This window comes from Scatophagus argus, chromosome 14, assembly GCF_020382885.2.
Source record: "Scatophagus argus isolate fScaArg1 chromosome 14, fScaArg1.pri, whole genome shotgun sequence".
Classification (NCBI taxonomy): Eukaryota; Metazoa; Chordata; class Actinopteri; family Scatophagidae; genus Scatophagus; species Scatophagus argus.
The window spans coordinates 20,962,006-20,988,902 of record NC_058506.1 but is presented as its reverse complement, the minus strand read 5'-3'; the positions used below and the strand labels follow the sequence as shown (position 1 = coordinate 20,988,902).

General features: G+C 41.6%; 1 protein-coding gene across 4 annotated transcripts in view; it reads left to right on the top strand.

Moving 5' to 3' along the window:
- The window catches only part of cadm1a (cell adhesion molecule 1a), a 323,583-nt gene that overhangs the window by 245,984 nt on the left and 50,702 nt on the right, over window positions 1–26,897 (top strand). For all 4 annotated transcript variants that reach the window (XM_046410015.1, XM_046410017.1, XM_046410016.1 and 1 more), the window contains 5 exons: window positions 569–715; window positions 11,647–11,799; window positions 13,189–13,326; window positions 21,121–21,279; window positions 26,421–26,517. In XM_046410015.1, the coding sequence (XP_046265971.1) occupies window positions 569–715; window positions 11,647–11,799; window positions 13,189–13,326; window positions 21,121–21,279; window positions 26,421–26,517 (694 nt within the window). The remainder of the gene's footprint in view (window positions 1–568; window positions 716–11,646; window positions 11,800–13,188; window positions 13,327–21,120; window positions 21,280–26,420; window positions 26,518–26,897) is intronic.

The window sequence follows — 26,897 nt, the reverse complement described above, 5'->3', positions numbered from 1 at the left end:
AAGAATGTCTGAAAAAGAAAATGTACTTTTGTGTTTTCCTGTCTTCCTGTCCTGTTAATTGTCTTGAGCATCCACCCCCAGAACTTCGAATACTTCCTTCCCTCGTGAGTTACATTTTCTACTTGGGTATGTTTTGTACTGAATATATGTGGTGCTCAGTAAAACTTTCAAATTATACTCAAGTTTTGTACTTGCAATGTGACCAAATAGAAATCTTTGTCCCTCTTGAATCTTTTGCATCGGCTCTTTGGGTCTCGTTGATTTGTTCTACATTTTTTTGCTCCCGTGGAGACAGATTGATATTCTTTACCAACAGGATTCTCACTCTCTTCTCACTCTTACTCTTTCTTGTTAATCCCATGAGCTCTAAGCGTTTCTGTAGGCACGTCTCACTCTTGGTTTCCATTACCACACAGTCATTGTGATTATGTGTTGTGTCGGAATCTTCTGCTCTCAAAAACACTGCGATGGCGAGTCTTGTGCGAGTCTTTGGACTCTTCTCACAATGTATGGACACACCAGAGGTAACCTTTGTGTGTGTGTGTGTTTGTGTCTTTGTCCTGTCCAGTGGTGAGTCAGAACCTGGTGACAGAAAATGTGTCGGTGGTGGAGGGCGACGTGGCCATCATCAGCTGTCGGGTGAAGAACAACGACGACTCGGTTATCCAGCTGCTCAACCCCAACAGACAGACAATTTACTTCAGAGACATGAGACGTGAGTGTTACGCAACATTATGCAGCACCGCTGTATGTCACTGTCACTGTTAGTGGAAGCATTTTTTGTTTGTTTGTTTTTTTTTGTCTTCCTCCAAACTGCAACAATGCAAATTGTGAAAGAAAATGAGATAGCAACTGAAATTTTACAGGCTGATGTTTTTCTTTGGCTTTGTTTCACATAAGTAGCTTTGATTTGTTTGTTCAGTCTTTTGGCTGCCAACAGGGCAGGGTTCGTTCCACTACGAAAATCTAACATAATTAAAAATTTAGACATGTTTATACTTAATTAGCAATCTGGTGTGACTACAGGGCTGGCTAATCATCTTTAAATAACGTCTGAACACTCCCAAATACTAATAATGAGAGGTTTCCCCGTTTCGTCCTTTTTGTCAACAAAACATCTTCAACTTCACAATAAAAGTCCAGAGGACTCTCTCATTTTCACCTGGCGTTGTTCATGGAGGGTGAAAAAAATATAATATATATAATCTATGAACAGGAATTTGTCTTTGTGACATTAACAGTGAAAATGTTTTCATGTTGACATAAACACATGTGAAATTGACAGGAAAGTGTGCTTGCTTCTACTTTGACTAAATATTCCGGATTATCTCCCTGCGGTTGATTTAAAGTGCATTTGGAGCTGTTTGGGAAAATAAAAGCTTGTCTGTAAAAGATCATGTCGGCGGCAGCTGAAGCAGGCTTTAGCTGGTAGCAGAGACTGTCGCGTCTTCATGTGGTCGATACGGCGTGCGTTTGCAGCAGTTTGATGTGATCAGATGACGTGGAAATCAATCCCCGTGAGACGTTTCGAGAAGACGAGAAGTTGAGACAAATATCATAACGTGTGCAGCTTAAACAAAGCACGTGACTGGAGCCAGCAGTAAAGTTGTTTAACATTAATTAAAATACACTTACATTACTTGCAGTTCCAGGGAGCTGCATTAAGTTTGACCCACATGTCTGCAGCAGGATTAATGCAGAATGAGGTTAATACAATCTACCAAACATGTTCAGCTCTCGACGTGTCTGCTTTAATAAAGGCAGCTCATGTCCCTAAATATTTAATGACCTGTTATGTTTATTCTTATCCTGCCCAGTTATTCTCTCAGCTCTAATTAGCTGTGTTCAGCTGGACATTCTCTGTTCTCTGAAACATTTTGGGTTTTTAATTATGCTTTTTCCAGCCCCTCCTTGGTGACTTCACTGCAACATATTGTCGACCCCTGTATAACAGCAGCATCATGCTGTACACTCAAAAAGAGAAAGAAAATAAAAGCACTATTTCCAGCAGCTAGTTTTCCAGCCTTGTCTCATGTTGATATAAAAATAATTTGCGTGACAAAATTTCTTGTGATCGAAACCAATTTAATGAGAAAAAGTTCACAAAAATGTTCACATGAAATTAATTTGTGGTTATTTTCATGTGAGTTAAACTTTATGACCTTCTCCTCAGTTTTTCAGTATTTCACCAAAACGACAACAATTCCCTGACCTTTTTGTTATTTATATGTTGTATTTTTCTAAAACGAAAGCAAAAAAAAATCTCTTTTTCTCACCGCTGACACAGAGTTTAGCTGTTATTTTAGTCACTGTTAACTGTTTTAGCTACTGCTCCTGTCACTGCTCTTTAATCCTGACCTAAACACGACTCCCACACATCAGCTGATGCTTTCTCCAACATTTGATGCAAAGAGAGATGAAGAGTTAGAGCAGAAGGAAAAAAAACTCTGATTTTATTTTGAATTTGAATGACATCTCCTGTGATTGCCAGTTAACATTTAATAAATCTAAATCTGAACATCACCTGAAATAACATTTTTATGAGGCAGATACCAAAAACCAAGCCGTAAATGCATAGCGTGTTTAATTTGGTGTCTCAGTACTCAATCAGGGGTGTCAGTGCTGTGAATCGACACAGCGTCGGTACATAACACCCGCCGACATTAGCACAGTATCCTAAATAATCATAAAACACTCAACACGATGCATTAGTGAGAATTAGAGTGAGAGCACGACATGAACAAACACTTAGGCAGACCCCTTTTGTTAGATGAGACAAACAAAAAGCAAATAAACTGTAGCGGCTCCAGTGTGCAGCTCCCAGCACAACACGGCCGACTGACGACGTTAGTGACAAGCCGGTGAACATGCGGGAGCGTGTTTCTCTAAAAGCAGGGCGTGACCTCTGGACATTCATCAGGTGGACGCACATTTTTAACACGATTTTCTCGGGCTCAGCACAAACACACACTGTGCATACACTCGAGACTTCGTTCTTTCTACCTTGTGATCCACTGAGACTTCCTGGTTCCCCCAGTGAGGTGAGAGTGCCAGGCCTCCTCCACCCCCACCCACCCCCTCTTTCGTCATGTTCACCGCCTCAAAAACACACCTTTCACTTACTATACAAGGGCAAACTCGCAGGAAGCGGTATGCTAGAGCGAACTCGGCATTTATCTGTGGTTGTGCCGAGCCAACTGTGTGCCGACTCCCACAAGCTGGCTGTCAAGGGCAAGGTGTTCTTCCTTGACGGGGGGCTCCTTGATCTCCTGCGATCCCTCCCAAGCATCTTCGCCGCAGCTGCACTGCTTCATTATGACACGGACTCCACCAGGCAGCCTCCAAACAACATTGCCCCCCTTCAAAATATCACATCTGCCATCTCTGTCTGAATCCACGGCGGTGGATTATGCTCGTGAGTGTGAGATGGAGAGCAAGAGAGGGCAAAACTGAAGAAAGGAGGAGGGGGGGGCTTTGAAACTGACTGCAGTTTTATACACAGAATAACTCGACTATCCGTCATCCTGATGTTACACTTCATGTCCACTCAAACTTGTTGTGATGCTTCCTGTGAGTCATTTTATTGAGTGCAGTTACTTTTAACTTCAAATATCCATGAGATCCAGGAGATGGATGAGTTGGCCTGCTTTTTATTTTATTTACTTGCCTTTATGACATTGCTCCAGATGCTGAAAAGCATTTTGTTCTATTATGTTGTATGTTTAAAGGCATATTGGAGCAATTTAGTCTGAAGCTTGTAGACTTTCAAAGAGATTGAAAAAAGAATTCGAAGCAACATGACCTGTGCGATCCTGATTATTAGTTTCCAATATGGGTCACGCTCAGAAAACACTGGAGCATGTATTTGCCATAATGCAACAAGAAGGTGTCTTTCAATATGCTCGATAAACAACCACATCTTTCAAACACCTTGACTCACAACTGGGGAGTGTGTTTTGTAACTCTGCAGCTTGGGACTGTGGTGCTTACCCTCGGGAATTACTGCTGTAGTCCCAAAGCCCAAACTGAGAGAAAACGCCTGACGACATAATAAGGGACTAGTTTACTTGGCTTGATCTCCAAAAGATGTCATACAGTTGTTTTCAGTGGCTGATAAGTGCCGCTCGTGATGAAGAAGCTGATGTGTGTGAAGTAGGTGGAATGCTCCTTTAAAGTCTCGCTTAGGTGCTGTTTGGTGCAGCTTTAATGCTTACGAGCCCCCGTACTGCTTTGAATAAACGGCACTGCTCGTTCCTGTCACTGATGTTGTACCAGAGAGGCGACCTGAGAGCGTCGGGTTGCCGTGTTCACGTCACGCCAAGCGGCAGCGGCAGTTTACTTCTGGATAGGATAAGACAAACGTGATGCTTCAGTACAGATTGATGTTTTCATGGCACAATGAACTGTTTGATGTGTGACTGCTGCTTTGCTCGGTTTAAAGTCAGACAGCTGAGACGACAAAACGGGGAAATCATTTGTCTAATTTTTGTGAAACAGAAAACTCTTCACGTTGCATCAACATGACCAATTTTACGCACCTTTTTGCACTGCTTTTACACCTGTTAGACCCCATATCGACATGTGATATGTTATATACCCATATACTATGTAGACTAGGTTAACTTCATCTCCACCATTTGTTCAGCTAACTAAAAAGCCTGCATAACTTCCTCTAGCACTTAATACTGCTCTTTGGCCAGCATAATTAAGGCTGATGAGCAGAGATGTACAAGAATCTATTAATACTGCAGCCTTAACACTTGAGACTGCAAACAGATCTCATATTTCTTTTGCTCAGTTCACACTTAGGGCTGCCGTATCCTCCCTTATTCATGAGGCCAGAGACATACTTCTGACATCACTCACTAAAGCAAGGCATCTTCTTTAAATGCACACCTACGTGGTTACTTGGATAAGAAGGTTAAGAGTAGCACTTGAGCTCTCGCACACAAACACTGCCCTTGTTCTGCTGTGGAGGAGGGGAAACGTTGCAGCTTCTGTAGCAGTGGGTGATCTGTCCACTGAAGGCCGGCACAGTTCAGGGTGAAAGGCTTTATGTGAAAACAGCTTAATGAGGCAGCTTGGAGGGGAAAAAACATGTATAAGATATTCCCACATGAGGAGCAGGATTGGACTTAGCAGAATTATTATTTTAATGAAAAATCTGACGACAACAGTCGAGCTTACTTTGATTAATGACATCCCTTACATTGACAAATATATTTAAACGTACTTGTTTTTCAAATCGCGATGATTAAATTGTGACTACAGTGCTGAGGAGCGACTGAGGCTCCATGACCACGACTGACCCTTTTACACCAGCTGTGCTGTTATTCTAAATTGCTGTCCTGTATAAAAGGTACAAATACAGAAGTGTGTTTGTTCTTGTACCTGTCACACCTGAGATGTTGGTATGCTGTCTAAAATCACACACTGCGGTGGGATTACGTCTCTGATGTGTGAGAAAAGCAAGGCGGGCGTAATGAAGGGTCTTCGTTGCACGATCTCGATATAAAAAGGGCTGATGAATGTTGAAGCATGAGTAGGCAGCAGTGTCTCACTTTGCATCCTTGGCAATCAAAAATGCTGCGTTCCACATTCCAGCCAAGTGAAAAATATCACACGTTGGCCTCACTGTCATGTCATCACTTCTGCCAAAGCATGAAACCACGTCTTTGGGCTCTTTCTGAGCTAAAAAGGATCTGTTTTTTTTGTTTTTTTTTATTTTCATGTGACCAGGATCTTTAACAAAAAAGTATCTGTTAAATCATCTTCACACTTGAAAGGGGCTCTAACATATTCATGCCAAGTAGAAACAGCAGGAGGGAGTCCAACTTGAGCAGGCTGGCTGAGACAGACATTTGACTCGCTCTTGTCTCAGAGTATTCCAAGCGTCTCTTCATGTAGTGCATCCGTCTTTAAAATTGAGAAGCTTTTTGTTCCATTTACAGCCTGGCTAATCGCTTGAGGTCAGAACCTTCAGAGCCCTGATACATCATTGTTTCATCATGTTAGCATTGCCAAGTGGTTTCCGATTTAGACATCCAGCAAGCAAAACATGGAACAATATGGCCGTTTCAGTCACCGAGTTGAAAAGGGACTCTCGGAGGACTCTAAAACTCCAATAATGCAACATATGAACAGGCAAGTCTTTCTTCTGCCGTGCCAGAGAGAGAAAAGCCCTCATGAGTCATAACTGCTGAAGCAATGCTAAATGCTAAATGCTAAATGCTCCCATAGTCTGGATTTAGATGTTGACTACCGCCGGTGATTTGGACATCTGGACTTCAGGTAGTGGGTGAAGTGGAGAGGAGGTTGGTTGTAAGAATGTAATTACCCCGTCTCACCCACTCTGACACCCAATAATAAAACTTTGATGTGTTCCTCTCAAAAAGTAGCGGCAGCCACTAATCACAATTGATTGCAGCCACTTAGGCGAGGGGCACTCATCATCTCCTGCTCTCTCTGGATGGGAGTCATCCTCGGCTGGAGCTGGAGGAGGGGGGGGGGCTGTTCAAATGAAATGCAGACAGAGAATGAAGATGAATCAAGTGAGAAAAGAACACGCAAAATGAATTAAAATCATGCAGTCAGCACAGGCGAAAAGTTGAAAAATGAGCCATTCCAGGATGTATTGATCTCAGTTTTCACCACAAGACTCATCCACTCTAATTTTACCTTCACTGTCAGCAAGATTTCAGTTGTGAGCTCACAGCAGCGTAATGGATGATAACTTATGTTTGCACAGCCTGTTTTAAGACTCATAACCAGCCGTTTGCTTTTTATGTCCCCATTTCAGTGTATGTATGTAATGGATATTTGTGATAACTTGAAAGGTGTATTTGTCTTGAAAGGTGACATTGTCTTGCTAAAACTGAGGGAATTAGAGCACATGTTATAAGTGACACATGAGTTCAGAACATTCATGAAATCATCTCATTCTAGTGATCAGACAAACAGTTTAAATGTTAAAAGGTTTTGTTTGTCAAATGCTTAACACCAGCAGTATTTCCACACCATTTGTGTCATTTTGTCATACACTTTAAACAACCTGTTCACTGCATTTTTCTGAAAAGTGACATCTTTTGCCAATTAGGACTATGCGACATTATAATTCTAGTTTTGAGGTGTTCGAAGACGCTAAACCTCACATTGTCCCTGCTGAGCCATGCAGGCTTTGGAGAGGACCTGATCCAGCTCAGGTTGGAACGTGCTGTTTGTCTGTTACTGTAAGATGGGACAAAATTCAAGGACTACGAGCTCTAACCTTATCATATATGCTCAGTACAATACATTTCTCCTCAACACACCATCTGCAGCTGTCAAGTGGAAAATACTGGGCACCAAATGCCAATGAAATAATTGCATTTGAAAGTTTACATGACGTAATATGACACTTCAGTAGTCTGAGTTAACCAAATCATGCTGGTATCTTCGTTCTGGCAGTCAAGTTAAGATTTGTTCCCAGCAACTAATATACATGCAACTGCCAGGACAAATCCCTCACCCTGCAGAAACACAGTTAGTGTACATGCAAAGATTGAGCTTTAACTTTGGAAGATACAGTCTCAACTTTTCTCGGACTGCTGGAATCCAAACTTATCCTTTAAGACAACCGTCCACATAACCTAAGTGTCCCCAGTGTTGAGGCTGAACTTGTTTTCCTATTCTGGACTTTTTCCTTGTATTCCTCTATTTGACATGTAGAGAGATGCACACTGTTATTTACATAAATGCATGGAGTGCTGACAGCATATAGAACAATAGGGCTCATTAAAGCTGACATGCTGCTTATCAGCAGTAATCAGCACGACCAGTGACACCGCACTTGTACAGGGAGAGGAAATGTTCGACTTTCACTTTGTCAGCTTTCTTCGCTGAGTCTCCTTGGCTGTTCTTCAGGACAGCTCTGTACTGTCTTATCACTGCTTTTAAATTAGCCTCATCACCATCAGCTGTAAAAACTGACAGATCAGATAATTGACAGCCTTTCAGAGTTTGGGCGGACTTCTCTCCCAAAGACTTGACTATCAATTACCTTTGTCAGACATCTGCGATGTCCTTCTCGTGCTATCAGATATGATGGAACAAGAGAAGGAGAACAGGGCAAATAGAGCACGAAGCTAAAGGTCATCCTCTTTTTTTATCCACAAAGAGAAATGAAATATATTTATTCCTGTGTGCTCTGATGTACCAATAAAAGAACTGTCTGCAGTTCTGTGGTCTGGCTCACCTTCTCTTTGCCAGGACTGCCATTTTTTTTCCCTGAAATGTACCACTGTGTTCTACCCTGCTGCGTGAACCGGGCTGTTCTTCATCCTCTGTCCTTGTATCTCTAAGCCTACAGAATTGTTGTCCCAAACCTTGAGCTTGGGGAACTGTGTCCTTGCCACAGTGCCTCAGTGTCTCTTTTCGGTGTGTATTACAAAGTATTTATTCATTCAGCTCATGCATATACCACAATTCCTTATTTAGAAGTGATGCATAAGAGGATTATGAGATCTCTGAGAAATGCTTTTATAAAATGGATTAGATCTGATTGGCAAGGATTTTGTCAAATTGTTGACAGACCAAATATTTCATTTAAATATTGATGGGTGTTCCACAGTACAAACTGTGAGGGGTTTGTTAGTTTTATCCCGTTTGTTACAAAAAGCAATATATTTTACAAATTTGGCAAAAAATTTCCATGAAATTTAATTGAAGGTTAGGTCATTGGCAGAGGAACAGATGATTGCTTATTTATGCAGTTCTGAATCCAGTTGCAGACGTGGGATTTTATTTTATAACATTACATCGTATTTGACAATTTTTATTCTTGTCATATTAAATATTTATAGCCTGATGCAGAACTCTGGATCACAAAGACAAGCGTTTCTGTTTTGGGCAAATTGTGATCGACAGGTTTGACAAAAACAATCAGACAATCAGACCTGGACTGGTTATTAGAACTAAACTTACAGAACTTTTAAGTCAACATATTTCTTCAGTTTACACAAAAAACATTATATTAACTGCTCCCAGCAACAGCTCTGGTACCTTTAAAATTAGATGAGTGTGACCTCTGTACTGAACAAAACTGCAAACATTACAGTGATTTTTGTGTTTTTAAAGAGTAAAAAGCCAAGTGAAGCACTACAGGAGACAAAATCATCCCCTGACCGTTGAAATACTGTGTCTAAGAGGGCAGTTCGATGCTGGATGGAGAGACATTTATAAACCAAGTAATCTTTCTTCAAAGCGAGACCAGGCAGACCTGAATTGATCACAACATGTGTAGAGCAATGTGTGAAGCTGATGTCTATGAGACAGAAAAGCATCTTTATCCCAGATACAGAGTCAAACAAGCAATGAAGCCCTTCTGTCGGTTAAAGTACACAGTCAGAAGGTGATTGACAGACTGCAGCCTTAATGGAAGAGTTGTAGTTTCCAAACCATTTCCTTGGTTGAACTTTGCAATTGCAGCTCATCTCTTCTTTAAAGTTGTGCTGGATGTCTTTCCCGCTGGACTCACTAGACCTCAACCTCGCTCAACATCTTTTGGAATATTTGAAAAGAGAAAAGGTGAAACACACTGGGACAGAACAGGCAATTTCAGCTCCAAAGATGAGATGAAATGATGTGGGTTTTTCAGTTCTTCAAACTATGGTCTCTTCAAACTTTAAATAAAGCCCATAAAGGTGTCCCATAAGGAACAATACAGGTATCCCTCTAAACATGATATTTATTTCCCAGCTGCAGTGTCCATTTTTATGTCGATGATACCTTCTTTTACCATCGTCTTCACTGCAAACCCGGTGAGCTTCAAACCATTTCTGTTGATTTAAAGCTGGTTCGAGGCTCCTCAAGGACAAAATAAAAGAATTTCACAAGAGCACAGACCTTTGATGTTCCCACACTTGCCTTTTAATTGATAGTACAGCATTACAGACTTGGGGATTTGGTTAGAGAACATGTTACTAGGAATTCAACAGAGCATGATTTGATTTGGAGTACGTCTGCTATTCTGTCTACATCTTCATAATTCTTACACTGCTCTCACTACTTTTAAACCATCAGACATCATTTACCGCAATGCCCTTCGATCCTTCTATCATATAACTCCATTAGTACAGTAATTGTTCCTCCAGAGAAGCTTTGCCTCCGAAAACAGGATTTTTTCAGCACATTTGTATACTGCAGCTTTGGAATGTTTAAATCTGGCAACATTTAATTCAATTAAATCGTTAGGATTAGAGTCTGACCTCTCCTTTTAATGAGGGCTAACAAGGCTTTTGAATGAGCTACACTAATTAGGGACATATTATTCATGTGCCACAATAAGGGCTTCATTGTGCTTAGATAAAAGAAACTAATAGCTGCACTAATGGAAACCAACCATTTAAGTTTTTTTGGCAAATGTGAAGTGTAGGGAAGAAATAAGCATTGCATGAAAAATAACCCTCTTGTATATGTTGTTTTGAGCATCTGAGGGGACCTTTTTGATGGGATAATCAAAGAGAGAGAGAAGTGGGAAGATGTTGGCAGCACATCTGTACATGTACAGAGCACCCGAAAGTATGACCAAAGTCCTTTTTTGTTTGTTTGTTTTTGTTTTTTATTTGGCCAAACAGAGCATAAATGTTGAGACTGAATCTGAAAATTTTCTTCCTTTAATGTGACAAAAGATGCTTCATCTGCCCTCAGCCTTATGGTATCACTTAAATGCGTCTGATGTTCTTGTTTAATGATGCACAAAATCAATTGCGATGATTACTATTCTTGCTTCTCCCTGGCGTTCTCCCCCTCTCCCTTTTCCTGTCTATTTCTATCTTCCCGTGTCTGTCGCTTGACATTGAAGGCAAATACTGTGCGGCCATACAACATGAGCCTCTTCCTTCTGTTCATCATCTGTGAAATCATAACGTAGCCCTGTGGTTTTTCTATCTATTTCGGTCTGTTTTGGGGTTTTCCATGTCAGAAGTTTCCGTGTTTAAAGCTTTAAGCCTTAAGAAAAAAATAGCAGAGCCAGAGGATGAGTACACAGATCTATACGACGAGAGTGCAGAGTGCAAAGAGCCCGGAGTTGCTGCCAATCAGGCGAGAATTTATCAGCACATCAAAGGGGGGATGGAGACGCGTAGGCTTTCATCTTAACCACATGCTGTCATTCTACATTACAGCTGATAGAGTGTGCTTAGGTAGGTAGGGAAACAAGGTAAGGCAAGATGAGCGCGGCTCCAGCTGAGGAAGGAGACAGGGTTTATGGATTTGTTATCAGTTCCTCTGTAGGCCTGAAGGGCAGCCGAGGACCAGATCTCTGAGCAACACAAGCCATGTTGTTAGCGTGTGCTCCATGCAGACGTGGTATTCTTGGGTACGCATTTGCATATGGGTTAGTCAATCACTGCAAAGGACTGGACGCCAAATACCGATGTGTGTTGAAGTTTGTTTCGTTCGGCCCACTTAGGCTGAGTGATCATGTATCCAAAAGGGCCTAGCATGCGTCAGCCTGAATACTTAAAAGAGTCAAAACAAATTACAAATGAAAAGTTGGGGTTTTGTAAAGCCCTGTTGCCTGTTGTTATTATGTTATATGTGTACTTCCTGCATGTGTAACTATGCCATATAAATAATGAATACTCTGGTTTGTTTTTCCTCCTTCAGCACTGAAAGATGCTCGCTTTCAGTTGGTGAACTTCTCAGACAACGAGCTGCGGGTGTCGCTGTCTAACGTCTCGCTGTCAGATGAGGGTCGATATGTTTGTCAGCTCTACACAGACCCCCCGCAGGAAGCCTACGCCGACATCACTGTGCTAAGTACAACAGCAAAACACACTCTCACATATGCATGCGCACAAACACTCAGTGTTATTAGTCTCAGGGAGCTAAAGCCTATTAATCAGCATTTAGACGGTGGAAGACAGCATGCATTCACATGTTGAGCAACATGGTTGACAGCTCACCATGAAAGCTGCAGGAGACTCCGACAGCAGCCACAGTGAAGTTTGGAACCAGAAAATCATGTTCACTAATTCACTCCCACTTGACCTCACATTGATTTAAAAAATAAAAAAAGCATACACAAACACTCACCTGTGCAATAATCTGCTTCTTTGTATTTGTACACATTGCTGTGTGTGTGGTGAGCTTTGTCAGTTGTATTTGTTTATATGGTATCAGTAGTGTGTGTGAGCATATGGTTATTGTAGTATGCAAAACATATTCACTTGTGTGCATGTGGTTTCAGTGGTGTGCATTAGAGTTGGGTGACCTCTGCACAACACGCATGTCAAGTTATTAATATGAATATTTTTCCAGTGTTGATGCGGCGTAGATGCTGACAATCAAATCGGTGTTCAATGCAACTGAGCAAACCGAGTTTCATGAAAATGATCACATCACCTTTGTGTGCTCTCTGAAAGCGGATACAGATAAAATCTAATTACAGTCAGGCCCAAGTGTGTAAGTGTGCATGTTTTTACCAGAGTGTATGTGTTTTAATTATGTCCCACATGACACCTCCAACCAGGGGCTGACAGGGTTGCATCGTTTGCAAATGAACAGAGTGAACGCAGCTCATATTCTGAATGACTACAAAGTCATCAGCTGTTCTTTGCAGAAGTAGCTTGTTGAAAAGCAGCATCTCTCCCTTTAAGCTTGAACGCTTCTCCTTCACGTTTTCATGAAATACATTCAAACCCAAAACCCGAGGAGGCAACTGTCAAACACAGTAACTCTGAATGTTTATGTTCTTTTAAATATCCCAATCAGTAAAGAAGAAATTCCTCGAGAAATGATAAGACTATAGTTTATGACAAGATCCAAAATGAATGTATCTTTGAAACATCAGCTGATAACTAATTAGTTATTTATTCAGATTACTTTTCCTTTTTCTATGAAAACGTCAAAGCATATTGCTTTATTTTGAATACTGCTATAAAACATCTTGCAAACTATGACTCAGCACTATCAAATTATATCTTACCATATATTTGTGGTAGGCTTTTAACAAGATGCATCATAGTGCCCTGGATTATGGTGATTTTTCATAAAAGTCTAATATTAGCATATTATGGTAATTCAAATAGGTGCTCTGCACTTAACCTTCCCTTCTGTGTCATCCCTCGTCATCATGTAGTGCTAAAGATGTAGAAGTACTACATTCCCCCAGTGTTTAGAGAGTGTTGTCTGTGTGTCTTGTTGTAGTTCCTCCAGGTAACCCCATCATCGAGTCCCGGGATGAGGTCCTGAGAGAGGGCAACGAGACGGAGATGACCTGCACTGCCATGAGCAGTAAACCTGCTGCCACCATCAGGTGGATGAAGGGAGATAAAGAGCTGCCAGGTAGGCTGGTTTTACACACAAAGAGAAAAATCCCAAACATCAGTCAAGACACGTCCTCTCTCAACATAATAAGACAATCAGAGTTAAAGTTCCTGTCACGGGTGTAAACATTAAATTATGCACAAATTCCACGTAAAAATCTAACGAGAGAAAAACAGATTTTGTTTGCTTACACGTATTGTGATTGCTGATCCTGTCCACACATTCCTGTCTGTGTGTGTGTGTGCTCACTTTAATGCAGTTTCCTTTGCAGATGTTGTAACCTAAAGCCTGCAATGTTATTCATCTGTTAACTCCCCCTCACACTTAATGTGTACACTGACAACCAAATGAATGGGCTGTCTGTATAAAGAGGAGAAGTCAGAGCAGAATAGCTAAAAGATTTTAAACCGGAAACATTGTGTTTAAAATGCTGGCTTTCTTTGACTGACAAGAGATGAAAATATCCTGAGTTCTGTCGACTAAAACATGACAAAGATAAGAAGGAAGGAGTTCTATCTAAACATCAATGAATGAATCCAAACATGACGTGAACCAACACAGACTTTGGATCTTAGGACTGTGACCAAACTGTGAAATAGCTGAGAGTATTAACACCAAGGCTGAGGTCAGACACTGTTTGCCTTTCAAGGAATGGCTGCAATCAAGAAAAAGCGATTAGATATGTCCAGTCCAATAATGGGTTGTTAGACAGCAGCAAAGCACAGTCCTCACTGTGCACCTGTACTTTCTGATGGCGTCCTCATTCTGCTTTTAAGTATTGCTAAATTCTAACTTTGGCGAGCATGCACTATTGTACGTATATAAATGAACCTTTTTAAGGCCAGTTTCTTTCTTCCTTTGCTGCCTCTCTGTATTTAGCGCTTGCATCAATGCTGTTGCTTTTCAAATGGAGCTCTGCCGCGACATTGAATAGTTTCCATGAAAGCGATGTGGATGTGCAGTGGTGGCCAGAGCCTGTTGTCACCGTGACAACTTTCATGCCTTCATCAAAGGAAGCCGAGCTTTAGAAGTCTGAGCAGAGCTCAGGGGTGAACAGGCCTCCTGCCAGGCAGCTCCACCTCAGAGCCCAGGCAGCGAGCTTTGTAAAGACTTTGAAACAAAGGTCCTAATCAGAAGCTGTGTAGAAGGCCCTGAGCAGCTTCACCTCCGCTCTGCAGCATATTGCACCCTTAGTGGTCAGCTAAAGTCTGACAAAGTTCCAGTGTACCAAGGTCAAGGATTGGCCTACAACTCGCTGTTAGCATCACATAAAAGTGACTGTTGACGTTCAGTCTGATCTTTTTGCAACGCCGTAGTTCTTCTGATCAGCTTGGAGGCAGGCTCCTGTGGATCCCACTGATTTCACTTCTAAATGTCGTTGACAAATGCCAGGCAGCTATGATGTCATTACAGGCAAATACAGAGTGAATGTAGTGTGTTCATCTGTGTGAACTGGCTTGTTTTAGACGACTGGAACCGAATGTCCTGGTTCCGTTCAGGTTTCAGATTTAGTCCAGCTTTGTATTTATCTGTGATAAAACTGCCATCATTGATTGAAAGAAAAAAAAACATGAGCATGAACTTTTTAGCTTTACATTTATTTATGAAATCAGGTTTCTGCAGTGAAAATGTGTTTAAAATTTCATCCCTCAGCACATTTAATTAATGATATGTAGAATTGGAAGAGGTCTTCCTGAGTGTTTCTGACTGTTATTAAGTGTCATGAACATTTTCCTTGAGCTCCACTGCAGCGGTACAATTTGGACTTTTCATTGAGACATCATTATATTTTATAATTCCAGGTTGATGACAGGGAATACATTGCCGAGGTGATTTCTGGACAGATAGCTTTACTTGCTGCTGAGGTAACCCCTAAGTCCTAATAACCGTGGCTGCTGTTGGCTAGTTAGCTGGTTTAGCTGTGTCGTTAGCAGTCCTATCAGCTGACTGGCACCTGTCGTCAAAATGGCCTCCATCGGTCTCAGAGGCTGTGTTCGCTCCCCTTCTGGTTGTATTCACCGGGATTCAACCAGCAAAATGCCATTTAATTCTGCATATTTACATGTGTCCTGTTAAACAAGAAAGCTAGGGAGGGCTGCGAGGTCCTATTAGCTGACTCTGCACAAACTAGATGCTGAGAGAACACAACCAAGCTGGGACTGAGCTCAAAAAGCCTTAAACATCCAAATACTCCTTCATGTTCCTGTCAGGAGCCATGTCATCGTGATGCCAGTGTTTTGTCAGCGTTATCCGTTGCCCTTCAAATAAAGTGTTACAGAGATCTGTTTATGCAGAAAGCTGACAGTAACCTGATACCTTAAGTGCACGTAAACACACTGACTAATGGCGTGAGGTAGCAGTGCAACTGCTTGCATAATTGGGCTAAGTGGATCCAGTGACCACTGGAGCTATTACACATTGTGAAATAGTGATCCACTCTTCAGGGTACTCAGCATCCCCTGTAAATGAGATCTTTCCACAGTGTCTCCATAGGGGACCATCTCCATGCAGCACGCTTTGATTTTTCAGTGTGACTGTATTTGCTTTTAGTTATTTAGTCTAATCACACTCACTTTAACTGAGCTTTCAGACGATGCCCATTTGCTTGGTTTTTGAATGACAGGAAAACAGTTTTGCATAACGATAAATGCCCCTCAACCCCACGCCCCTGCTGTTTTCTCACACTTGTTGGGAATGGATTGCTATTTACAGAACCTCCTCGACATGCTTTGAAGTTTCACAATTGATAGATGCAATTTTTTGCCATAACACAACACTCAGGGGTACTTAAAGGCTCACCTGTCACAACACAGTATTCGGAGCTTGCCATTTGCTTTTATCCATTTTCGCCACAGGTGAAAAGGGGGCTGCTAGCTCAAATAGCCTAAAACAATGGCGGCTCACTTGTAAAGTCCATCCTTTTTCATTTTATATTTGTTCAGCTTAACTGACGCTACCTTTGGCATATTAACAACATCTCTTTTGTCATGCTAGTTAGCTGCCATTTAAGTGCTAGCCCTTCAGTAAACTGTGTCAAATGGCTCCATAGTTTGCTTAGTTGACACTGCAGCCATGTTGTAAAAATTAAACTTCGTAAGGTTCTGCAGAAGAGTGCAAGAAAATGAAAGCTGGAAAGAGAAAGAATTGCATGCCAGAGTCCTGACACCAGGACAGAATTACTTGCATTGCCCTCAGCTGTGGCTCCTTGCCTAGCAGACATATTTCTAATTAAACGTCCCCAGAATTTAACTTAATTACCGTAAGGGATAATCAGGCTCTCTTAAATATCATTTAAAGGTTGCAATTGTCATGCTTGGCAATGTAAATCCGACCATCTCTCCTAAAATGTGCAGACCCATTATCTCACTATTATCTCATTCTTTCCTTTTACTCCTGTCCTGTTGTTTAGTGATTTATTAACATATGCCCCAGCACTGATAGCTCAATTTCTTAAGCTTAGACTGCAGTGGAAGTCATGAAGAAAGGGAGCGGTAGGTAGCAGTGCTGGATCTAGCAGCGCAGGTCATTTCTTTATGTTCTTATAAGAGAAAAGAAAGGAAAACAGGAAGAAAAAAAAGAGAAGAAAAGCCACTAGGTAGGGCACTTCATTGACTGACAGGGACCAGAACAGCCATTAGCCTCAAGTCTTATGAGACAACCGCAGGGTGATTTCAATTACCCTGCTCTACCCCAGCAGGAACACTCTCCAAATGGATAAAAGAATATTTTGAACAAAGTAAAGGGACCGAGGTGGAGAGACATATATTTTATTTAACTAGACACCTTTCCTGCTCCACTAAAACGTGGTTAAATAATAACAGTTAAAGAAGTTAAAGTGGAGGCACAGGAAAAGACGGCCTACTTAATTTGTATTTTAGGATTTACAAAACACTTTAACGCTGTGACCTTGTACTGCCGTTCAGTGACATTCATCTCCCCCTGGCACCACTCCAAACTTAGTCTCTCAGAATGTTCTTAGAGCTTAACAAAGCATGACGTTTTCAAATTCATCTTCAATACTCACTCCTTTTTTTATAAGGCTTTGCCAGTTAAAGTCACATATCTGTCACCTGCTTGATAGTTTCATAGAAAGAGAATATAGAATGTTATTGGATATTGGGTCCGACCATCATAAATCCAAAAAATCAAACGTGCAACAAGCTGTTCAGCTGTCCTCAGTGGCATTATGGCCCAGTCACACCACCGTTTAAAAGTTCAAAGTTTCAGCATGAAACCATTTGTTTCAGTGGAATCACCACGTTCAGCAGGGGTGACAACATATTCCCACAAATCTTTCTAGGCAGCTTCAGCTTTGGCATGCAGGTTTCTAGCATTCAGCAGTTGCAGATGGTCACTTTGAGGGCACAGGAGGAAGCCCCTTGGCTCTCCGGTCATATAACCGTGCTACTCTACTCTACACTACAAAAGAGCCATGGTTTGCAGACAGTAACTATGAGACATGAGTTAAAGTTGAAATGCATCTTTAGACTTAGTCAAGTCGTTACCCTGTGACTGAACTGCTTAGCTCCCCTGGTTCGGTGGTTTGTCACCGTCCTTGCAGGCGCTCACTACCAATGGAAAGTTTCCTGTGCCCCCCATTACGCTGCACTGATATCTAAAGACAAGGATCGGGAAGAGTAGCTGTACGTAAGGCTAAAGGGCGATGCACATTAACCCACTTTTAGATACATTTTATGTGATGTCCGTAGCACACGCCGGATAAGCCATACACACCCAAAAAAAGTAGACGAGGTACTGTAGCGGGCATGTGCAAACCCAGAGAGAGAATGTGATTAAATTGCTTTGTGGAGTGTTGACGCATGTCAGCTCTGGGCGTATCCTGATGCGGCATGAAGCCTCCAGCGTGTTGGCTTCAATAGAAAACAATCAGAGCTTGCATTTTTGACTCATCAAGTGTGTTGACCTCAAGAGCTGCATTGTCTCTACTTGGACAGATTAGTATTTGATGCAGCACATTTGGAGTACTGTCAGGTGTCCCGTCATATGAGACTACGCTGTCTCCTCTGCCTTCCTCGAGGAATGTGCACCAGTCAGTTCTTGTGCTATGCAGGAGCAGGATTAATTTGTTTTATCTCTGCCTACCACAAATGGATGGTGAGGTGAAGATACCTCAATCCAGGTAAGGAGAAAAAAAAAAGCAATTCCATGATTGAGCACCAAATTTACCTCACAAACTGCAGTTCCCATTTCTGCTGTTTCCACAGTTTGATGATAGAGCTGAGCAGTAGCATTTGTCAGACACGTGCAGGCTGCTAAGAAGCCTCTACCAGCTTTCCACTGTATTGTATTTACCATTGTATTTAGTGCGCTAATGCAGTAATATGTTCTAACATAAAGCACTTAAAAGTTTTCTTGGTAATGGCAAATTAAAAGGTGTGAAAGCATTAATCAGTACTTTTACATGTTCCATAGCTGTTTGCCTTTGTACAGGTTTCAAATACACAGACACTAAGCTTGCGTAGAAACTTATTTTCATTTTTACAGCAGTCGTAAAGCAGGAGATCCAGAAGCACAGGACTTGAATGAAGACATCTCTTCACCACTGTTTTATGAAACTCAAAAGATTTTTTGATTTGAGCAGACCCCTTCAGGTTCCCGTCTCAGCTGCTTTCATGAATCTGAAGCCTCTCGTAGTGTTTATTCATGACAACCTGCAGCAGGCACATCACACAGGTTTGCCTTCCCAGTATCCAAAGAGACAGCTGTTCCCACGATGACGGTATCGCTGCTGTGGCTGAGCTGCAGAGTGGGTAGAGTGTGCACGCAGCACATATTCTACAGCAAATATGAGCTAATGCAGGCAACTCTTCACATTAAGACAGGTTTTCTCCTGTAGCAGCATTTCTCTTGGCAGGTTCTTTTACTTTTTTGCTTCCGCTGTTTGTTTTATTGATGGGATACAAACACACTTGTGCGACTCGCAGGAAGTAGGACAGAGTGATAAAAATAATCAATCTCTCTTTGTGACTGTACTGTGCAGAGCTGTGTGCAGCTATTCTGCTTATTTTGTATGACTGTGATGAGGTGTCCTCCTCTTCATTGCTTCTGAGAACACATTGTCTGTGTGATATTGCAGAGCAGCCGCTAATCAGAGGACGCTTACTTTGCAGGCCTCAGATCTGGCAGTGCTGTGCAAAAGGTGGCCATGCAATAAATCTGGCTTCATAAGGCTTAATAAGTGATTCACAGTTGCACAGTAGCCCCTGACAGCAGGCAATTGTTAGCTGATTCACCTTCTCTGACCATTCTCAAGGACACCCTCTTCACTTCCACTTTACATATTTTGCGAGGTCAGTGAAAGAAAGACATTCTAACAAACAATGGCTGTTTTTGCCAGGCCTTAACGTTTTTTTTCTTTCCCACGCAGCCTTGAATCCAAAGGCTTCAGCTGTGTTATTTTGTCAAGTAAAACTTAGTTGACTGACCCTTCAACAAAACAAGTGGTTCACAAAGTTCTCCTAGGGGAGTCAAGGATGCATAACAGTTTGAGCACAATGCTAGCCTTTTGGTAAAATTTTAAGACGTTTTTAAGAATAAAAGCATGTTGTCTGCATTCGCAATTTCCTTGTAAAGTCTGCATGAACCTCTGGAGGTCATTTTTTTCATAATGTCCTTCCTGTGAACTGTGTGTGCACTGAAAATCAATTCAGCCCTGAATCCGGATGCTAACCAACCGGCCGATTATCAAGAGTCACTCCAGTGATTAAAAGAAGGAACAATGCTGTGTTTAGTTGACAGCACCTCTTAATTCACAAACTTTGGGTCTAACCTCTTAACTTAGATATTATAGATCAAATTTCAGATGATGCAGGCTGCAGTAAACACTGTTGCCTCACAGTCTGGCTGGATGTCCATGCAAGACTTTCTCCACTTGGTTGGCTTCCTTCTGCAGACTGTAAATTGCTTGTAGGTGTGAATGGTTGTCTGCTTGTTTGTGTTAACCCTGTGACGGACTGACCCTGTCCAAGGCGTACCCTGCTTGTCACCCTGTGAACAGGGACAGACTCCAAACACCTGCAACCCTGCGAGGGATGAGTGGCTTATGGTGTGAGATGGATGGGTGAGAGGCAGATTATATGCTTAAAGAACGGCTTCCTTGTTTTCCCTCAGTTATTTCTAATTAGGTTGAGGAATATTTGAGGAGGAGGAAGGAGAACTGTTTCCAAGTTTCAGATCTGCGGTTTGTTTGCAGCAGGCTAAACAAACAAAGAAAACATTAAACATATTCCTCTGCTAAGCCACATCGGGCAGCTTCTCTTGGATAATCTCTTTGCATTTCCAGGCATGGATGGATGTTGTTCCTCTAACTATGAGGGAGTAGGTTTATTCACACTCAAATGCTCAGTCTCACCTGAATTTAAATCAGCAATATTTCAGAGCAAAATTGATATATTTCAATAGAAAGCTTAATAGGTTCGGCTTTGGAGAGCTGTGAATCAGACATCCTGCTAAGGACACTTGAGAGGTTAGTCTTGCATTTGCTCGTTTGCTCTTTTCTGATTACTGCACAAAACACCTTGTGAGTGTGGACGCAAATCAGCTGATAAACTGAGACCAAGACTGAGCTTCCTACTCATCAAAACAGCCTGGTTTGTTCTCTTTATGTCAGTCATAGACTGTTTGGTTAAAAGTTCATTAGCTTTTAGCTTATATTAATGCTTGCAAAGAACTGGTTCAGAAGTGAGGTTTATAATCTGAGGCTGGAGTGAACGTCCTTCATATTTTTCACAAAAACCCAGAATACACCGTTTTTCTCCATTTAAGTCTGCTCGTCTTTGACGTTTCCAACAGGCAAGCCCAAAGTTGAGCTGACCTACGACAAGATGTACACAGTAACGAGCCGCCTGACGTTCACCGTCAGCAAGGAAGACGATGGCGTGCCTGTGGTTTGCATCGTGGACCACCCTGCAGTCAAGGACTTCCAAGCACAGAAATACCTGGAGGTGCAGTGTAAGTACTTCTGCTCAGTCATAAATTAGATGAGTGTTTGAGCCTTATTATGCAAGATTTTTTTTTTCTTTTTTCAAGTGTCTCATCAGCTTAAACTGCAATAGAGAAATTGTCCTGCAATAAAGAAAAGTGTTCCATCCCCACTAATTAAATTGCATAAATTTGCTACTTTTACCCAACTTTGGTGTGTGACATGTGTGGCAGCGTCATTGGGGGGACATCATATCCACGAGCATGTTACAATGAATAAAAGGGGGACATTGGACTGCGACGGGGTGCACTGTTCCATCTCAGCTAATTAAATGACATAAATTTCTCCCATCCCCGCCCCGCTGAAGCTTTGGTGCATCCTGTTGTCAACAGAGGGAGCCAATCTCATTCATGAACGTCTTCTGAAGAGGTACGCCAGGTTACCTCAGCATGTCACAGTGTGACTGGGTTGGTCTCGCAGTTGACTTCATATTACAAGATGCCCATCTCTTTTTATTATCCTCACAGAACTGTGAACAGGGTCAAGAATACTACTAGCATGCACACATGTGGGTTGATGTAGACTTGCACCTTCATTTTAGCACCTGAAATGTCTTAAATTCACTGCACATGCACCTATAAACTAAAATCATCAATGATATTGCAATCACAGTGATCAGTAAAACAATAAATCAATAGTGAGGGCAAATAAATGTCAAATACCAAAAGTAGATCAAACACAACAACATTTGATGAAAAGCAGTTTATAGGAGTTGGTGTGCAGCATGCAACATACTGAAACTGAAATACTGACTATGAAATTGTTGAACCTCAGCGGTGTGTATATGCTGTTTTGAAACACATCTCTCACTGTTCTTTTAGAAAAATGCATTTATGTGTGAGAGCGGCTTGTACCTGCGTTGTAAGAATAAATAAATTAAGTAGTTAAGTAAAATACCTTACAGAACAAGGATAAACAAAATGTGGTGCTTAAACAAGGTCTGAGGTTGTGTTTTTGATTTTTTTTTTATTGCTATTTCCTGCTTTTAGGCGCAATAGAAAGCAACTTATAGGCATCACAGACAGGTGTTTTGCAACACCTTTAAAGCGGTGAAATGAAAATTACAGGCCTTGTGACAAGTAATTAAAATCCTAAGCCTTTGTAATTTAGAGTTTGAGATCTTTTTATTGATCCAGCTTGATAAAATGTATATATTCTGTGCCTCTGTAATCTTATGTCTTTGGCCTCTGGAATATCCAAGCATTGTATTGAAAAATAACTCTTCTGTAGCTATCTGACCTTTTCTGGGTGAGCAAGAAGGGGAGATGAGCTCATCTACAGAGGCAGCATGGCATTTTGTTGGCCTCTGATAACAGGGAGCTCACATGGCCCACCCAGCTGAGCGCCTCACGCTGTGTTGAGCAGGGCCTGCCATGCTCTGTGCATGCTGTAATGGGCAACAAACAGGCATGACCTCTGCTGCACTCCACCTTGTCTTTCATCGCCCCGCTATACAGTTTGATGTTATATGTGCGCACAGTTTTACTGGAGAGTGTGACTGTTTGCAAGGAACACATCGAGACAATTATAGGTGACGATTTCTGTTCTTCTTTCATTATTTTGCGGCTCTGTAATTTACTAGGAAGATGCCTGTAGAGCAGTTCTTGATATCTGGAGGGATTTCCTTCCTGTGTGTACTGACTAAGAACTACAGGAGTTAATTGGAATTAATTAACTGGAAGTGCACTAATTGGACATAAGAGGTGTAATCCAAACAAAAAACAAAATAAGTTCAGTGTGTACCACAGATGAGTATATTTTTGGTACAGCATGAAAAACTAGAGAAAGAGGAAAACAGGAGAAAACATTTATTTCTTTTTACGACATGTAAATAGTGGCTTCCTGACCATAATTCTTATTGCAAAAATTCCAACACTGAAATATTGGCCTGGCAGAAGAAAAAACATGTAAAAAGAAAAGTCCGTGTATTAATGATCCAAAAAACTCTCACCAGCATATTCTAAAATTTAAAAAAGTTAATAAAATTTAACAGAATCATTTCAGACAAGTGCGACATTTTGCCAATGATCTTAAATGCATGATCGGATCAGTGCGCTTTAAGCTCTTCTCCTTCATGTCAACAGTTTGTGGTTACTCAGTAAAGGTGCTCTTTATCTTTAGGCGTAGACAGGTCTACCGGGGCACTGGATAATTCCTGGGCCGCTGCGGTTTGTTTAGAGCACTTTAAGAAATTACATCATATGCTGCTGATGCTGTGGACTACAAAGTCGATCAATCAGTCAGTCGATCAATCAATCAGTCAGTTGTGTTTGCTTTAACCACTGAGTAGACTGCAGAGGCCCCAAAGTAAACTATTTACTCTCCACTTGCACTGTTGTGCAAAAAAATTCAAATGTAAATAATGCATTTGATGTCTGAATTAACCTGCTGTGGTAAAATAGCAAAAAGACAAAAAGCATCAATATAACATAAAGTTTTAAACAGGAGCGTGCCATTCAAAGCTGTGTGCAGCGTTTTGATTGGTTCAGGATGCCGAAAAGCCATGACACAGTCTTCATTTTCCATATAACCAGTACCAAATTACTCGTCCTTTCCAACAACATTTCTAAGAATGCACTTCCTCTACACAATTGTTCCTTTCTAGGAGACAGCAAACAGAAGGACCATAAAATAAAACGTACTTTTGCTATGACTGCACCATTACACACAAGTTTGTTTACTGATTGCCGAGATAGACGAGATGATTTACATTTCAATCACTCGCTGTGTGGGCAACTTATGAGTGGAATGGACTGCATTGTGTGGAAAGTAACAGCAAAAAGAGCCTGTTGTCAGGGGACAGCATAATTAAATAAGCCTGTAATGTTTATGTGTATAAGCAAAGCGGGCTGTTTTGCTTCGTTGCCTCGTTGTTTTCCCTTAAGGTCAGCTGGCTGCGGAGAGATGGATAGTGCCGTCTTGAGTGCTTATGAGGTGAGGCACACAATGAAGCAAATAATTCAGTTAGCATAATGATAACGGCCCTCTTGCATACAATAGACAGTATTTCATTTCCACTGAAGTGGCAGTATTAGGATCTGGCAGTGCGGTGTGTGTTTTTCCATCAAGCAGAGACAAAGAAAGCTCCACCGTAACTACTTGAAGCTATCAAAACAACCTACAGATGCCTGGCGTCCTTCATGTTTATGGCTCGGAGATGACAAGGTCAGATGACGTTGTGAGCGAAGAAAAAGTTGCAGGATGCCATGTAGTGCCTGGAGTGGAAACAAAACCAAAGGCTTGCTGTCTAAAGCCATGCATGCCCACTGAGCAGAAGACTTGGCTTGTTGCCCATCTGCTGTCCATCACCGAGACCGAGAGTCGGCCACTGACAGGGTGTGATTTAGACAGATGGATGGCCGGACACGCGTTGTTTGTTGCTGAGAAGGTCGGACAGCAATGTGAAATTTTACCGCCGGCTTTGAAATCATAACTCAAGCCTGAGCCTTCTGTCTGCAGGCTGATTAAAAAGGCAAACGTCAAATAGTACATTTAGGCTATAGAACTGGCAACAAGAACAAGAATAATTTACACTGCAATCGGCAAACTATAATTACACCATTGTGACTCAGCAAATCAATCTGGTATGCGATGACTAAGGTATTTAGGTATTTTGCTCAAGTGTCTAATGCAGGAAAACTTTATTAAATTAATATTTAGAGTAAACAAGCCAGGATATTTCTTTCTGAAAACATTCAAGTTTGCTATTCAGGTTAATAACTTATTGATGTATTGCCAAAAATGTAGGCCATCATTACAGTCAGACTGATTCATGTACATACGCTTTACACATGCACATTAAGGGCATTCTGACATTTATTCATCACATTAACTAAAAATGGTTGAAAGATAAGTTTCCTTTTTGTGATGTTTAGTAGATGAAAACCCCGAGAGGGAGACTCAACACATTTGGTTAATGAAATGTTTTTCTGCTTCCAAACATTTTCTTACAGTCGGACCCCCGATTGTGTGGAATCATTAACCAAAATGTTGTTTTTAAGCCTATGGATGTTTGAAAGTTGGAAGTCAGAGCGAGATTTTTGTTGCATTTGTTTTGTCTTGGTTTTACTTTCAATACACAGCAACACTGAATTCAATCCCTAACCCAGATGATAGATTGAATAAAACATTATATTTCTGTCCAGAATAAAGGATCATCTCTCACACCAAGATGACAAAAGGCTTTGATAACACCAGCAACAGTCAGTGGAATGGGAACAATTGAAACTCGATGGTTGCAAAGAATAGCACAGCAGCAACTGTCAAAGCACCCCGCTGATTTGTCAAAACAACATTCTTATGTTTTCTTCCCAGCTGCCTCGATTCTTCAGCAGTGTCCTCTGTTTTGTCAGGTAACTCGTGGTCCTGCTCTGTGCCACATTTATCATTCACCGAAGCTTTGGCTCATGTTTTGGTGTTGGGTCTGTTTAAAATTCCATCAATATTCTCCCCAAGGCTTTGATGCAATGGTGGCAAGAACATGGCGGAAACGGTAGGCGGATGCGAAGGAACATCACCTTACTGTTAATCAAGTCCAACAGACCCGGACAGAGCGAAGTTTATGTCGTGAACCCTGGGTCAGGTCACAGGTTGTTCCTGCTTCTGCACTTTTTGTTTATTCCTTAAACCTACTTGGACTGTTTCTGTGATCGAGATGATTTGTCTTCTGTATGAAGAAAACCGTGGAGCCGCTGATGGAAAAAAAAAAATGCTTGATCAGTAAATTAGTTTGTCGAGATTTGACGGCTGCTGTGACAAACAGGAAGCCTTCTTATGCAGTGCAAACCATCCATAGCTATTTAAATATCGGCTCTTCAGTCGTAGCAGTGTGAAGTCCTCACACTCTTCACCTGCAACTTGGGAAACAAAACATGGGACAAACTGACTAAATTGTCTTCTGCTGGAGTTTAATTATTGGAAATGGCTGGTATGGTTGGTAGCTCGACCTCGAAATCAAAGAGGTCTACTTTCACGTTTAAACAACAGGACTGCAGGTAGGAAACAGCAGCGTGAACCTGACGACCTGTAGACTGAAGATAGATAACGTGTGGTCTGGTATGTTGGCACATCATTTCATTTTCTGTCTCTTTCTTCTCGTTTTTCCTTTCAGACAAACCGGAGGTAAAGATTGTGGTAGAATTCCCTCAGGGTCTGACCAGGGAAGGAGAGAACCTGGAACTGACGTGCCAGGCCAAAGGCAAACCCCAGTACGACACACACACACCCACACACACACACACACACACACACACACACGTTTTAACCAATGGAAAATGTGCCATAGATGGGGAAAGCACATTTATATGGATTGTCATTTGGGGGTGGGTAGCTGTGGCTCATGATGTTGAGTGAGTTGTTCCCTAATTGTGGGGTTGGTGGTTTGATCCCTGGTTGCCTTTGTGCCCCTGAGCCAGACACTGAAGCCTACTTTGCTGGACACTATATACTCATTCCAAGTTCACACCACTACACCTTTCACATATTACAATGCACATTTCTTTGTGGATTTGAGGTACATTAGATTAAATGCCTGAATGCAGAGAGAAAAATGTCATCTTGACAACCTCAGAAAGAGCAGCAGTTTCGT